General features: G+C 44.5%; 1 protein-coding gene across 1 annotated transcript; it reads right to left on the bottom strand.

Moving 5' to 3' along the window:
* Positions 1 to 1,456: 1,456 nt before the first annotated feature.
* LOC100026095 (leukocyte immunoglobulin-like receptor subfamily A member 2) lies at positions 1,457 to 4,948 on the bottom strand. The gene is made up of 6 exons (XM_007492478.3): positions 4,699 to 4,948; positions 3,787 to 3,822; positions 3,373 to 3,648; positions 2,384 to 2,665; positions 2,025 to 2,090; positions 1,457 to 1,761 (listed from the first exon to the last, which is right to left on the bottom strand). The coding sequence occupies exons 1-6, from the start codon at positions 4,730 to 4,732 to the stop codon at positions 1,571 to 1,573; spliced, it is 885 nt and encodes a 294-aa protein (XP_007492540.2). The 5' UTR covers positions 4,733 to 4,948; the 3' UTR covers positions 1,457 to 1,570.
* Positions 4,949 to 15,329: the final 10,381 nt, after the last annotated feature.

Here is a 15,329-nt window from a genome sequence, read left to right as displayed (position 1 = left end):
ACTTTTGATGGGGACAATGGGCTAACCCTTAAAGTAAGTGCTACAATACAGTTCCTCAGCCAAGGTCCACTTGGGCCATCATGACCAATGGATGAGTAACTCCCTTGCTTGCAAGAGCCAGTAGTCTCAGCTGGGAGGTTTGGGCTGGCTGCAGACCAGGTCAGGCTGCTGTGGTCATGGGCAGCCTGAGTCACCCAGCTCTCTGAGCAAGGTTTCTGATGACTCTCCCTGTGCTGCAAGCTTTGGCAGCTTCCAAATTGGTTCAGTCCTCCTTCTCCAGCTGATCCTCATTCACTCCAATTCAGAAAAGCAAAGACTCAGAGGCAGAGTAACCCCCCAGTCCCTCACTACATGGGGCCTAGAGCCCTTTTAGCTTCATCTGACCATGTCTTCTGCACCTACCTACAGGGCTGGCTCAGTAGCCAGTGAAAAGCCTTTCATGGGCTGGGGGTGGGGGGAGAGGGTGGAGGAGTGAGGGGGTGGCTGGATGGCCAAGTGGATAGAGCCAGGCCTGGATATGGGGGCCCTGGGTTCAGATCTAGCCTTAGAATCTTCTTAGTTCTATGACCTTGGGTGGGTCACTTAATCCCCATTGTCCAGCCCTTATGCTCTTCTGTGTTGGAACCAATACACAGAACTGATTCCAAGACGGAAAGTGAGGGGTTAAAAAAAGGATGTTACTTTGCCACATTACGGTAAACTGAGAGGGAAGGATGAGGGGGGACCTGCTCCTGCCTCATCTATCTTATCAGGCCTGTCACAGCCCATCAAAAACAGATAACAGCACACAAGGGAACGGGACAAAGGATAAAGAAGGGACACCGGGCCAGGGCCTGGGGGAGGCAGGGCTTGCCCTGGCTCCCTTGCTCTGTCTGAATGTAGCAGGACTATTTTCTGGGGGCAGCCAGGTGGCACACTGGATAAACCACCAAGTCTGGGGTCAAGAGGATCTGTATTCAAAGCTACCTACCCTCTTCCCAACTGTGGGACCCTGGTCAAGTCACTTAACTGTTTGTCTCACCCTTATCCTGCTGTCTTAGAGTTGTTATTAAGATAAAAAGTAAGGATTAAGGAAATAAAACTACTTCCTCAGAGCCTTGATGACTAACTGGGTCCACATCAGTCCTGTATCTCTTTTTCCTGCTCCCCCACACAGGGTAATCCTCTTGGGTGTGGAGGGGCACCCATAATATCAAGGCCCTCGGAAATGAGGCAGGCAGACCAGCCCAATGGGTGGTGTTCTTAAGTCAGGGATGGGAGGTAGAATGGAAGAAGTAAGCAGGCACTCCTTGTGGAACGTGCTTTTGAGTCCTTTTCCCTTGCTCCACCAGGGACAGCCATAGGGGATAGCCAGGTACAGGCCCTGAGATGGACAAATGCCTGGAGGTGTTGAGCCCCTCCAAGCCTCTGTTCCCAAGGGCCCTTGGTTTGAGAGTAGGAAAGAGGGCCAGTGACAGTGTAGCCAAGGCTCCCTTTATTGAATCTGGGCAAAGAGTCAGAAACTATGGAATGGGGAAGCCTGCTGGTCAGCTTCTAAGGTAGGCAAGGAGAGAAACAGTGGGAAACCTTGTTACAAATTCACTGATCCCCCTTGCTTTTTGGGCTGGACAGGCAGTGGGGGCAGTGGCTTCTGGGCTGCTTCTCGGTGCCGCCTCTCACTGTGCCAGGCTTCTGCCAGCAGGAGCCCCAACATGATGAGGACCAGCCCTGCCAGGCTGAAGCGGATGAGGTTTCCCACCTGGTAATCCTGGGGAGGAACATCTGTGGAGGGAATGGAGGTTGTCATTGCCTTGGGGGTGGGGGCTTCCTCTCCTACATCCTCCAGAAGGGAAGCACAGACCCTCCTCCTCCCCCCATACCGTTGGTGGGGGCAAGAGCGCTGGTCATGGGGATAAAAGGACAAAGCAAGCTTTCCCTCCTCTCCTCCTCCTTCCCCTAGCTCGGGCTCCAGGAACTCCTCCCTTGCCGTCAGGCACATGGGGGACTTCCGCTGAGGCTGGTCCTGGGAGTCTCCGGTGACTTACCAGATGTGGAGTTGCTTGAATTCCAGGGATTTCTGGAATTTTGAAGCTGGGGGTCATCAGTGGCTTCTGGAAATGGGATGAAGGGAAGAAGAGGGGCTTTGGCTGCCTTTCCTGGCTGCTCCCTCCCTGAGCTCTAGCCTCATTCGATCCACTCTGCTTCTGGCCAAGCCCTTTCCCTTCATGTTCTAGATGGTTTGATACCCATCCCCTACCCCATCACTCTCCTGACCCCCTCCTCAGACCCCCACCCCCATCCCAGGGACACCTGGGGTCTCCCTTCCCAGAAGGCTCCTGGGGCAGTCCCTCTGGCCACCACATTGCCCTTTAGATGGATGGGCCCTAGGCTGGACCTGCCTTACCTGTGACCCTGAGCTCTAGGGGGTCACTGGGGGCTGACCACTCATAGGGAGACTCCCTGTGAAGGCTGTAGCATCTGTAAGAGCCTTGGTGAGCAACCTTGACTGCAGGGATGAGGAAGTCAGCGTGGTACCAGCTTCCCTGGCTCTGGGAAATGGCCCCTCCCTCTTTGTGGAGTGCGTATTTCTCAAACCACTGATTGGATCGACACCGGAGGGTGACATTCTCTCCGGAGGCCACCTCTGGGCTGGGCAGGGCTGAGAGGGAGGGTTTATCATACCAGTCTAGGAAAGGAGGAGACCACAGTGATAGGGGGTCCTTCCCTTCCTGCTCCTTCCACAGTCTAGTCTGACAGGCACAAGAGCAGCTGGGGCTCCCTTCTCTTTGACCTCCTGGCTTGGAGGGACACAAGAACCAGTAGGACCCCTTCTTGCCATCCCAGGGAGCCCTCCATCCCCAGGGTGGGCTCTGACTCCCTGAGGAAGGGACAGTCTCAGCTAGGGAGTGGAGGGAAGGAGAGAGGCTGAACAAGGGAAGGGAAGGCCAGGACTAGAGTTGTCACTGCCCTGGGGTAGACGGACCATTCCCTACAGTGCCCACATGGGGAAAGGGGGACACCATATTGGGAGGGTATTGCAGGAGTGTCAAGATTATTCCTTCCCTCTTCCTTCCCCATGATCCTTTGTGTGTGTGTGTGTGAAGACCATCTGGCCTCCCCACCCAGAGTAGATAGGTCTCTCCTCTGCCAGCAGGCACCCCTCCAGCCCCCCCCCCCCCACAGATGCTGGGTTGCCTGAGGTGTATTTATATATATATATATATATATAATTATACATAATTCTTATATTACAAGTCTATATTCCAGTGATCTCATGTCTAATAGGTCTGGGGGCCAGGCAGGGGGAGGGGTTGGGATGGATGGGACAGACTGCAGGAGACCCAGGCCGGTCCTGGAGGAGGGCCCAAGCTGAGTTTGGGGATCTCCTCCCACCTGTCATCACTAGCTCCACAGGCTCACTGGGCTTTGACCAATGGGATTGGCTCATATAGAGGCAGCGGTAATGCCCCACTGTGTCAGATGTAACAGAAGAGATGGGGAACTCGGCCTCGGTCCCAGCTGTGGACACATCTCTGTCCGGAGAGCCTCCTTCTCTCCTCAGGCGATACTTTTCAGCCCCAGGAAATCCCCTGCACCGGAGGATGACAGATCTCTTCTGAGGGATCAGAGGTCCTGGATCAGCCCAGAGGCTGGGTCTGGGCAGTGTGGCTGGAAGAGATGAGAGCCCAGAGGTCGGGGGAGGGGGGAATCCTCCCAGCTGGGCCATCCACCTAGCCCCACCCACTGTCCAGTCCATGCTGGGCCCAGGGGGATTTTGGGCTTGGGGGTAGGGGGGGAAACACTCACCCTCCTGGGCTCCGATCCACTGATGTAGCCACAATCCTGCCAGAGAAGATCTAGATCACACATTAATCAATACAGCCACCCCACTAAAGCCTTGGTCAAAAAAACATTTATTAAGTGCCTTCTATGTGCCAAGTAGGGGCAGCCAGGTGGGGCAGTGGATAGCACATTGGGCTTGGCATCAGGATGACTCATCTTCTTGATTTCAAATCTAACTTCAGATACATTAGCTGTGTGACCCTAGACAAGTCACTTAACTTTGTTTGCCTTGAATTTCCTCACCTGTAAAATAGGCTGGAGAAGGAAATGGCAAACCACTCTAGTATCTTTGCCAAGAGAACCCCCAAATGGGGTTACAAAGAATCAGGCATGACTGTAAAACAATGAACATTGAACTTTTGGTCAGCTAGGTGGTACAGTGGATAGTGCTGGGTCTAAAGTCAGAAAGATTCATCTTCATGAGTTCAAATCCAAACATTTGCTTGTGACTCTGGGCAAGTCACTGAACCTTGTTTACCTCAGTTTCCTCATCCAAAAAAGGAGGTGGAGAAGGAAATGGCAAACCACTCTAGTATCTCTCCAAATATACCCCCCAGTGGTGTCATGGAGAGTCAGACATGCCTGAAACAATGAAACAATATCAAATGGGCCAGTATGTTGTTAAATGCTGAAAGAGAGGAAAGAGGAAGAAATCTTAGAGCTAGAGGACGGACTGTTGACTATGCAGAAGACCTGGGTTCTTGCCCTGCTCCTGCCCCACTATAAGAAATCAGTTCCTCTCTCTGAACCTCAGGCTTTCCTTCTTTATGTGGCAGGAACAGCACCAGGGAGGCTGGAACTCGCGGTCTCTAATGCCTCTTCTAGCTGAGAGGCTCCCCAAACCCTGCAGAAGCTCAGATGCCCTTCCCCACTTACCAAAGCTCAGGAAGATAATGGCCAACGGGGACATGGTGGTTCTAGGATCTGGTGAAGACTGAAGCACAGGCTAGAGCCAGGGTCAGCCCCACCCAGAGTTTCCCAATCCTGCAGCCTTTAAGATAGCTTCTTCCTCCCTGTGGTCTCCAGTGTGTGTGTGTGTGTCTGTATGTGTGTGTCTCTGTGTGTGTGTGTGTGTGTCTGTCTGTCTCTAAGTGTGATGTTCTGGAAAAGCACAGAGTCAGGTACCAGAAGCATTAGAGGAGACCCAGGCAAGGGAGGGAAAAGAGCATTGTGGTCTTGGCCCAGTCTTTCCTTGTCTCCATCTGTCTGTCTGTCTAGCTGTCTGTCTCTCAGGGAATAGAGAGCCAGACCTGCACACCAGAGATCCTTGATTCAAGTCTGGCCTCAGATACTTCCTAGTTATGTGACCCTGCCCTTATTGCTCTTCTACCTTAGAACCAATACTCAGGACTGATTCTAAGACAAAAGGTAAGGGTTTTTTAAAAAGAAAAAGAGGGGGAAAATATCAAAATTAACTAATCCACAAACAAATTTGGCATTCTACCCAATGTTCCATATTACATAGGAGTGAGAGGAGATATCTTCCCATGTCTCTTCCTTGGTACTAAACTTTGCCTTTGTGTGTGTCTATACCATTTGTGTGTGTTGGTACCATTCCATTTCAATTGTTTTATTCTGATTGTTCTTTCTATTTCCATGGTTTCAGTCATTATAAAGATCAGTGATGATGAACCTATGGCACAGGTGCCAAAGATGGCATGCAGAGCACTCTTTGTGGGCACATAGCTACCCTCTACTACCCACCCCTCACCAGAGTTCATTACTAGAAAGGCAGAGTGACTCAGGAGGAGCTGCTCTCTTCCCCCTCTCCACTGTGCTTGATAACATTTTTCCCATCCCCTACTCCTCTTCCCAGCAGTCCAATGGGGTGCTTCCTCCCTCCCATGTGGGATAATAGTGGTGAGGGGTGCACCCTGCACTCAATTTTTTGGGAAGGGGCATGGCACACCATCTCTGGGGGGGAGGAGACAGGTTTGGCACTTGGTCTTGGGGGTGGAGCTCAGCACCCTATCTCTAAAAGGTTCCCCATCATTGGTATAGATGATTTTTCTGCCTCTGTTTCCTTTTCTTAGCATTTATGTCTATGTTTACCTTAATTCAATGTTCATCTTGTTCATTGTTTCTTAGCACATCATCATTGTTCAGTTTATGAAAGTATCACATTTTATTTAATCAATCCCTAATCAATGGGCACCTACTTTGTTTTCAATTTTTTTACTAGAAGGGACAGTATTGCTATAACTATCTTGATACATATGGGGTCCGAGTAATGCTGGGCAAGACTTTTCCCAGTCTCTGGTTCCCATTTTTTAAATGAGGATGATAATAATAGCATCTATTTCCTAGGGTTGTTGTGAACACCTTGAAAACCTAAACATTCTATTACTATCATTAGGCAGCAGTGATTGTGAAGTTCTTAATCTAACCCTAATTCAATTTTTAAACTTTCTTTTATTTTTTTCAATTACACATAGAAACAATTTTTAATAATTGTTTTCTATCATTTAAAAATTCAGATTCTCTCCTCCCTCTCCCCCTCACTATCTAAGATGGTAATGTCCTGTTATAGATTATAACAGAGCTTTTATGCAATACATATTTTTACGTTCCCCATGCTGTTCCAGAAAACACATATCACATATCCAATAGAAAACTCAGGAAGGAAATAAAGCAAAACAGATCCTCCTTTGATCATCAATCAGATTGCAACAGTTCCTTTGGATAGCATTTTCATCATGGGTCCCTTGGGGTCTTCTCCGAATTCTAATACTGCCTCAGCTTTCATCCCAGACTTAGACCTACTCTTCATTTCCTTTTAGAAAGAATTTTTAAAAATTTCTTTACATTATCTTTACATTCCACTCTTTGTTGTTGGGCCTGGGATGGGGTTTGGATCTCTTTTCTCTTTCCCTTCACTCCCACTCCAATCAAGTAAGTGGATGTAATAGATGAAAGCAAGCACAGATAATGGAGATAAAGGGGTTGTGATCTGTTAGTGAAAGGTAAGGAAGCTTCTTTTACAAAGTGGGAGAGTGTTTCCCTGATTGAATTGGAGGGGAGCTTGGCATTGGCTGGATAAAGACTGGTAATGTCCTGAACAACCTTCAGAAGATAAGTTGACTTGAGTGGGAACACAGACAAGTTGGGAAAATCAAGGCGTACAAGGCTGGAAGCAGCTCCCAGGAAGGTAGCCCTTGGCAGTAGAGAAAAGAACTACCTGTGGATTCAAGAGGGGATTCGTAGGGGCAGTAGGGGGCTGACCTTTAAGGTAGAGCAGGCCAAGGAAGGTCAGCAGAATATCCTGCCCATTAGATCCCAAAGAGGGATCAGGGTGAGGACAACATGCACCCCACACCAAACTTTACCTTGGAATAAGGAAAAGAGTTTAGTAGATGTGACCAAGAGGGCAACTGTGCCAGCCCTAGACATCTGCCACATTTGGGAATCATCTGTCCTCTAGACTCAATCATTTCATTCATCTGCTTTCTATTGTCTTTCTGTGCTTTTTTTTTTTTTTAGTATTTTGGTAAATCACAAATTTATTATACCCAAGTAAGTTTTGCATTTTTTTAAAACAATATTTTATTTGATCATTTCCAAACATTATTCATTGGAGACAAAGATAATTTTCTTTTCCTCCCCCCCCTCCCATAGCCGACGCATGATTCCACTGGGTATCACATGTGTTCTTGATTCGAACCCATTTCCATGTTGTTGGTGTTTGCACCAGAGTGTTCATTTAGAGTCTCTCCTCAGTCATATCTCCTCCACCCCTGTAGTCAAGCAGTTGCTTTTCTTTGGTGTTTTTACTCCCACAGTTTATCCTCTGCTTGTGGATAGTATTTTTTAGATCCCTGCAGATTGTTCAGGGACATTGCATTGCCATTAATGGAGAAGTCCATTACGTTCGATTGTACCACAGTGTATAAGTCTCTGTGTACAATGTTCTCCTGGTTCTGCTCCTCTCGTTCTGCATCACTTCCTGGAGGTTGTTCCAGTCTCCATGGAATTCCTCCACTTTATTATTCCTTTTAGCACAATAGTATTCCATCACCAACATATACCACAATTTGTTCAGTCATTCCCCAATTGAATGGCATCCCCTCATTTTCCAATTTTTGGCCACCACAAAGAGCACAGCTATGAATATTCTTGTACAAGTCTTTTTCCTTATTATCTCTTTGGGGTACAAACCCAGCAGTGCTATGGCTGGATCAAAGGGCAGACAGTCTTTGAGCGCCCTTTGGGCATAGTTCCAAATTGCCCTCCAAAATGGTTGGATCAATTCACAACTCCACCAACAATGAATTAATGTCCCTATTTTGCCACATCCCCTCCAGCATTCACTACTTTCCTCTGCTGTCATGTTAGCCAATCTGCTAGGTGTGAGGTGATACCTCAGAGTTGTTTTGATTTGCATCTCTCTGATTATAAGAGATGTAGAACACTTTTTCATGTGCTTATTAATAGTTTTGATATCTTTGGCTGAGAACTGCCTGTTCATGTCCCTTGCCCATTTATCAATTGCAGAATGGCTTGATTTTTTGTACAATTGATTTAGTTCTTTGTAAATTTGAGTAATTAAACCTTTGTCAGAGGTTTTTATGAAGATTGTTTCCCAATTTGTTGCTACTCTTCTGATTTTGGTTACATTGGTTTTGTTTGTACAAAAACTTTTAAATTTGATATAGTCAAAATTATTTATTTTACATTTTGTGACTCTTTCTATGTTTTGCTTGGTTTTAAAGTCTTTCCCTATACTATTCTGTGTTCGCCTAATTCACTTATAGTTTCCTTCTTTATGTTCAAGTCATTCACTCATTTTGAATTTATCTTGGTGTAGGGTGTGAGGTGTTGATCTATTCCTAATCTCTTCTACACTGTCTTCCAATTTTCCCAGCAGTTTTTATCGAATAGTGGATTTTTGTCCCAAAAGCTGGGATCTTTGGGCTTATCATATACTGCCTTGCTGAGGTCACTTGCCCCAAGTCTATTCCACTGATCCTCCTTTCTGTCTCTTAGCCAGTACCAAAGTGTTTTCATGACTGCTGCTTTGTAATATAGTTTGAGATCTGGGATTGCAAAGCCCCCTTCCTTTGTATTTTTTTTTTCATTATTTCCCTGGATATCCTTGTTCCTTTGTTCTTCCAAATGAATTGTTATGGTTTTTTCTAAATCAGTGAAAAAATTTTTTGGAAGTTCAATGGATATGGCACTAAATAGATAAATAAGTTTGGGTAGGATGTTCATTTTTATTATATTGACTCATCCTACCCATGAGCAGTTAATGTTTTTCCAATTGCTCAAGTCTAGTTTTAGTTGTGTGGAGAGTGTTTTGTAGTTGTGTTCATATAGTTCCTGTGTTTGTCTCGGGAGATAGATTCCTAGGTATTTTATTTTGTCTAAGGTGATTTTGAATGGGATTTCTCTTTCTATTTCTGTGCTATTTCTTAAAAAATAATTTTGTAGTCAAGAAATATACTATTTTCCTAGTTCTACTTAACCAAGACAACAAATGTCAACTTGTTGAATGCCAGCCATAATGCTAAATTCTGGGAAATAAAGAAAGACAAAAATAATCTTTGTCCTTGAGGAACTCACAGTCTAATCCAATTACTTCCCTTCAGTTCAGACACGTCTTCTCGTCATTTTTCAACATCATTTCCCCCTCTACAACTTCTCTTTTTTTTTTTACTGTATTTACCTCATTCTTAGTGCCTGGCACGTGTTGTTATTATTGCTGTTCAGTTGTTGAGACATGTCTGACTCAAATGATTGCATGAACTTGTCCATGAGGCATTCTTGACAAAGATACAGGTTTGCCATTCCTAATCCAGTGTGTCCTTATTTTACAAAGGAAAAATTGAGGTAAATAGTAAAAAAAAAGTAAGAGACTTGTCCTGTAGTGAACCTTCCATGACCTCATGAGAATAGAGTTCCTCTTCCCAGGTGTTTGTGACATACTATTCCTGCTGAGTACGCCAAAACATACTTCCCTGATCACATTCTGGGGAGGATTGGGGAGGATAGATTGTTTCTCTCAAGAAGAGCTTTAAATATTGTGTGCTGCATACAATAAAGGTTCATTATCCTTGCTTTGATAATGTTCCAGTCTTTCATTCTTGTGACTCCGTAGCAGTCCCCAGCAAGTGGTGCCCAGAACAGGGACCCCCTCCGGTTCTTTTATTAGAACCCCCTTGGTTCTTTTTGGAGAACCCCCGACTTCTCTGGTTCTTCCATGAACCCCTGATGCTGTGTGCTGGTAATGCAGAGTTCCAACGCTAGGGAGATTCCCTCGGTGGTGAGTATATGAGATACTCTAAGGGTGAGAGGGAATATCAGCTCTTTCAATTTGTATTATAGTTGCAGTAGGTATTGGTCTTTTGCTAGTATTATTTTTTGGTTGTTGTTGCTATTTCCCCCTGATAATTGCATTTGTTTGGCATAAATAAAATGGGTAATATTCCGGTATTCATTTCAGATGAAGATCAGGTTGCAGGAAAGCTACTCAGAACAGTCCTAGGATTACATGGAGTTAAAGTAAAAGGGTGGCAATTAAGAGATTTTGTCCAGTATGAATAAAGATTAGCCCTGTGGTTCCCAGATCAAAATGGAGTGACTCCAGCAGATTGGAAATGGATTGGATCCAAATTTAAGGGCAATGAAGAACCACAACCTGAATTTGCTTTACAATGTTGTTAAATTATGTTTGGAGGATAAAGAGAGAAAGTTTAGATAGATCAGCAGGAATAATATGTCACAAACACCTGGGAAGAGGAACTCTATTCCCATGAGGTTGTGGAAGGTTCACTACATTGCCCAGGGTCATACAAGTAGTAGATATCTAGGGCTAGATTTGAGTCAGGATCTTACTGACTCCTAGTCATGTGCTCTGTTCACACTGCCACCATAGTAGTTCCTACCCTCAAGGAGCTCAAAGTCTAATGGGAATGATAGCATGCAAGCAACTATGTACATACAAGATAAATACAGGGTAAATTCAAAGTCATCTCAGAGGGAAGACATTAACATTAGGGGAAAGGCTTCTTTCAGCAGGTGAGATTTTAGCTGAGACTTGGGAAGAGCCAGAGAAGCTTTTTTCCCCAATTCCAAAGGTGTTATACTTTTAACACTGTTTTTCATAAGCCCCCATGGGGTGTGCTTTCCATTCACAATCAGCTAGTATTCTCAATTAGTTTTCAGCAAATTCATTTGATAGAAGGCATAGGAAGAAACTTTGGTACAAAACATATTTCCTCTCAAGAGGGTACCCCTCCTCACAAATAGACACAGCACCCTTGGAGAGAGTCAGCTCAAATTTAAAATTCAATGATAGTGATTCATGTGAGGGCTGCTGGCCAGGAAAGATAGAAGGTTGACCTTGAGGGAAAGGGGTGGAGCCAGGGGAATGGATAAAAAGAGAGGCAGACACCAACACAGTATTTGTGATAATCGAGCTGCACAGATCAAGCTCCCGCTACTTAACTTTCACAAGGACATGAAACAGTTAAGTAACCTTAAATTAACAACACGTGGTTTAGGATGAGTATTGAGATGAGCTGAGAGGAAAACCATCGGTCCTTTAGAGTTGGTACTCCAGCTTGAGGATAGGAGATTAAGAAGGAAAGAGAGAGAGAGAGAGAGAGAGAGAGAGAGAGAGAGAGACTTCATTTCTCTCCAGCATGAGAAGTTACATTTTCTACAGCTGCTTCTATCATTAAGTGATTATCTTTCCATATCTGTCTGTCCTCTTCATGTGTCTCTTGTGATTTAGGTTCTTGCACTGCCATTGGTTACTATTGTTGGCAGAGACACTGTTAATGTTTCTGTGGCTGCAGACCTCCAGACTTCTACAAATTCAAAATGTCAGTACCTGGTGCAATATTGTTACGATTCCATCTTAGGAATTAACCTAAGATCAGGAAAGAAGAAATACAGAAAGAGGTAACCTATGTACTCATGGACACATGGAAACTGACTAGGAGATAGGGTAGCTTCTCTGGATACAGTTCAAAGCAGTATTTATACTTCAAAGCCAAAAGGAAAAAAGAGAGAGGAGGGAGAGGTCAATCTTTTTGTATGTTCATAAAGTTCTGACAGCCTTCAGTTAGAGATGCTAAGCTATTTCTCCTTGTAAAACGTTTGGTCATCAGTTCTTCCAGTTGAGAAGCCAATTTGAGGACTTTTTTATCACCACAAAGTACAAACCCCCCCAAGTTAGACATAGTTGGAAATAGGTTTCCTAAATTCAATGTGGTATACTGGAGTAAGGCACAGAGTATCTGTGTATTTTCTGTATAACCTACCAAGGAGGGCAAATCTGTGTATACCCCATTCCTGCTATATATTCATAAACAACAAAATGCTGAGTTTTACTTTTGAATTTGTTCTTTCATTCTCTTGCATTTTATTAGTGGGTTAATGTCATTCACATTCATGGTTATAATTAATGTGTTTGTTTTTCTCTCCATAAAACCCATCTTTAAGTGAAAAAAAGTAATTAGTACTAGGTATTTCTAATTCATGTTACATGAGACCAATCTATTCGAAGTCTTCTCTCCCTTCTCTCCCCATCCTGCTTTGGATCCTTGAGTCTTGCTTTTATTCTCTTTGTTGTTATGCATATTTGGAGCCAAATTTGAGTAAATAACAAGGAATAACACTAGAATGACCCAAATGATTTATTGATACAGTCAAAAATAGCATCAGAGAGTATGGTTGGATGGTGTAAACCTTAAAATTTCTTAGACTTATAAATGTTGGAAATTTCACCATTGGGAAATTTCATACTTGAAAAATTTCCTATTGAGAGTGGGAATTCTATTGGAATGTGAACCCCATTGGCATGGGAGGTTCCTCCTCCTCCCTTCTTAAGATTACTTTAGGACAGAAACCTTTTGCTGAACAATGGAAAGGGCTTTGACCTATGCTTAAGCACAGAACAGGAATTTCTTTGAGTCATGATTGATTTTAGAATTGATACAATGGAGATACTTGGAATGACAGAACTAGGTCTTGGAAATTACAATCTCCACCCTACTCAGTCCTAACAGGATTTAGGAAGGGCTGTAGCAAAAGATCAAGATTTAATTATTTGAGAATATGACCTTCAACAGACATGTGCAAAGCCACAGACCTTTGGGCAGTCCTGGGTTAAGCTAGAGCCACCATTGGCACAGGGAAAATGATGGACAATGATTGGTAGATGTGAGAACTGAGGGGAGGGAACTTGGAGGGTTTCCTTAAAGATAGAGGGGTCTGAAGACTCAGGTGTGGAGGTTGAGGAGTTTGTCTGAGTGGTTGGAGTGTGCTCCGAGAAGCTTGCTCTGAAGGAAGCTGAAGGTGGGGGCCTTTGAGACTGTTTCTCTATTTTGGTCACGTGAGTAATAGGGACTGATCTCTTTTCTTTGCCCCAGCTATCTAAGGGCTTGGGCCTTTTGGCCCAGCCTAAACAGAGGGGGTATTTAAGCCCTATTCCCTTCTCTCCCCTATCGCTCTCTCTTTCTCTCTCTCTCTATCTCTAATTCCTTTCTTCCTCCTGTTTGTAATTAAACTCTATAAAAGGCTGATGGCTGACTTGAGTTTTCATTTAGGAATTACATAGCTGAATTCCTTGGCAACCTTAAATTAATATATATCAGTCTTTTAAAGTGATTTCCTTGTCACAATGGACAACTAGTCAGTCAGGGATAGTCACATCTGACCTACCTTGCCTCAACCATCCCACCAGGTGGCATACAAGACAGTGAATGGTCCAGATAAACAATGAGTCAAAGGTCTAGAGTCTAGAGTAGTAGCTATCACATCATCAGTGGAATGATGACAATAAACTTGTCACCTGCCAGGAGCCATCAAGCCCACACTGTCTGACATGGTCACAGTTGGAAACTAAGGACTGCAAGGCAGTCCCCAGGAAAGATGAGACATCCACTGAACCCCCCTCCCCCCATGTGACTTCTCCCACTAACTTCCCTTACTATTGACTAGGATTATTGTTCTTTCCCCAGTTTCAGGAGACATAATATGAGAGCAAATACTTACAGGATTTATACATATATGCCCACTTTAATCTCCCTAGAATAATACCCCAAAGATCGTATTCACAGAATTAAAACCTAAAGATCATTACCCACTACCCCCTCCTTTCTCTCTTAGCAGAGTTACATTCAGATTCCCCACACCTATTGTAAGCCAAACACATAGGCACATCAATCACTCTTCTAAGCACAAGTTACCATGACACACTTCACTGAATCTGCTTGTGTACGATAGCCAGGCAACATTGCTAAGGTGTTCTAATGAAACACAGAGAAAAATGTAATTTGGAAATTGATGAAATTCCTGATTCTGGTCTGTCTTAAGTTATCCTTTAACCCTGAACCTAGCTGCAAAATATTTTGTTACCCATCTCCTAAATAATTCTGATTGATTATGGAAGCTGATCAAAAGCATCAATGATTCTCTTAGCTGGTCATCCCACAGGTCAGTGGATTGTGGTTTGACACTGAAATCTTAAAGACTTCAGTCTGAGAATTCTGCCCAGATAGCAAAGGTGTTTTCTCAGTTGCAGATAGGTTAGAAAAAGTCTGCACAAGATGAATGGCCTCATGAGTGGGGTCTAAGGCACCTCTGAAAAGAGTCCATCAGGAAAATGTCTCCACTGGAACCTGCTCCAGTCCCCTTTCTATATAGTAGGTCAAGACCAGTTGGTTCCCAAGTTGGTAAATCTCCTGTCCCTTCATCAGGGAATCACGGACTACAGATCTGAATAAAATCCAAGAACTTAGCTAGTTGTGTTTTCCTTACTTTTATGCCCCTTTTTAAAAGGGGGTGCTTAATTATTCCAGTAAATTTCTTTCTCTCTTTGGATTCACTATGGCCCATAATCCTTTTTAACTTCTCAAAAGTTCTGAATTTCCCACCTATCCAAAACTTGTGGGTCCTTACAAGCGAGTCTGCAGCACCCTAGGCCTGGGATCCTAAACCATCCAAGTTTGGGGAGAGCATTCTTATTCTGGGGGGCCTTTCAGAAATCCCTCATCCAGGCACCAGAATTTTGAAAGCTGGCCAGGGTTGTTTTCTGGCTAGGTGGGTTGACTCAGGTGAATAATGAGGAGTGGGAAACAGCTAAGTGCTCAGAACCTGATGCTCAGGTATCACAAAGCTGTTCCACCAGGAACTGTATGATTGAAAAGTCTATTACCCTAAAAAAGAACTACATATCCCAAGAGCCCACTGACTTCCTGTCGTTACGTACTTCCTGTAGACAGAGGATAATGGGCGTTGGCTTTGGAGGCTCCCTCTCTCTGATGTAGAATCAGCATTGATGGTGATAAGTGGGGTTGACTAAAAAATGGCTAATCAGCCATGGGCATGTGGTCTTAATTTGGTAATCAGTACATGTGAATTTGGGGTGTATGGGGTGCTCAGAGAGGGGTAGTATCTGTGGTATGGAGGGCTTGTCGTGCCCTTTTAGGGCAGCTCTCCAGCCTCTGACCCCCACCTGACACCCAGCTCTCCCTTGTGGCTCCCAGTAGCTGCTAGCA

Source organism: Monodelphis domestica, chromosome 4, assembly GCF_027887165.1.
Source record: "Monodelphis domestica isolate mMonDom1 chromosome 4, mMonDom1.pri, whole genome shotgun sequence".
In the NCBI taxonomy this organism is placed as follows: Eukaryota; Metazoa; Chordata; class Mammalia; order Didelphimorphia; family Didelphidae; genus Monodelphis; species Monodelphis domestica.
The sequence above is the reverse complement of the archived record's forward strand: the minus strand, read 5'-3'. Positions and strand labels throughout refer to the sequence as shown.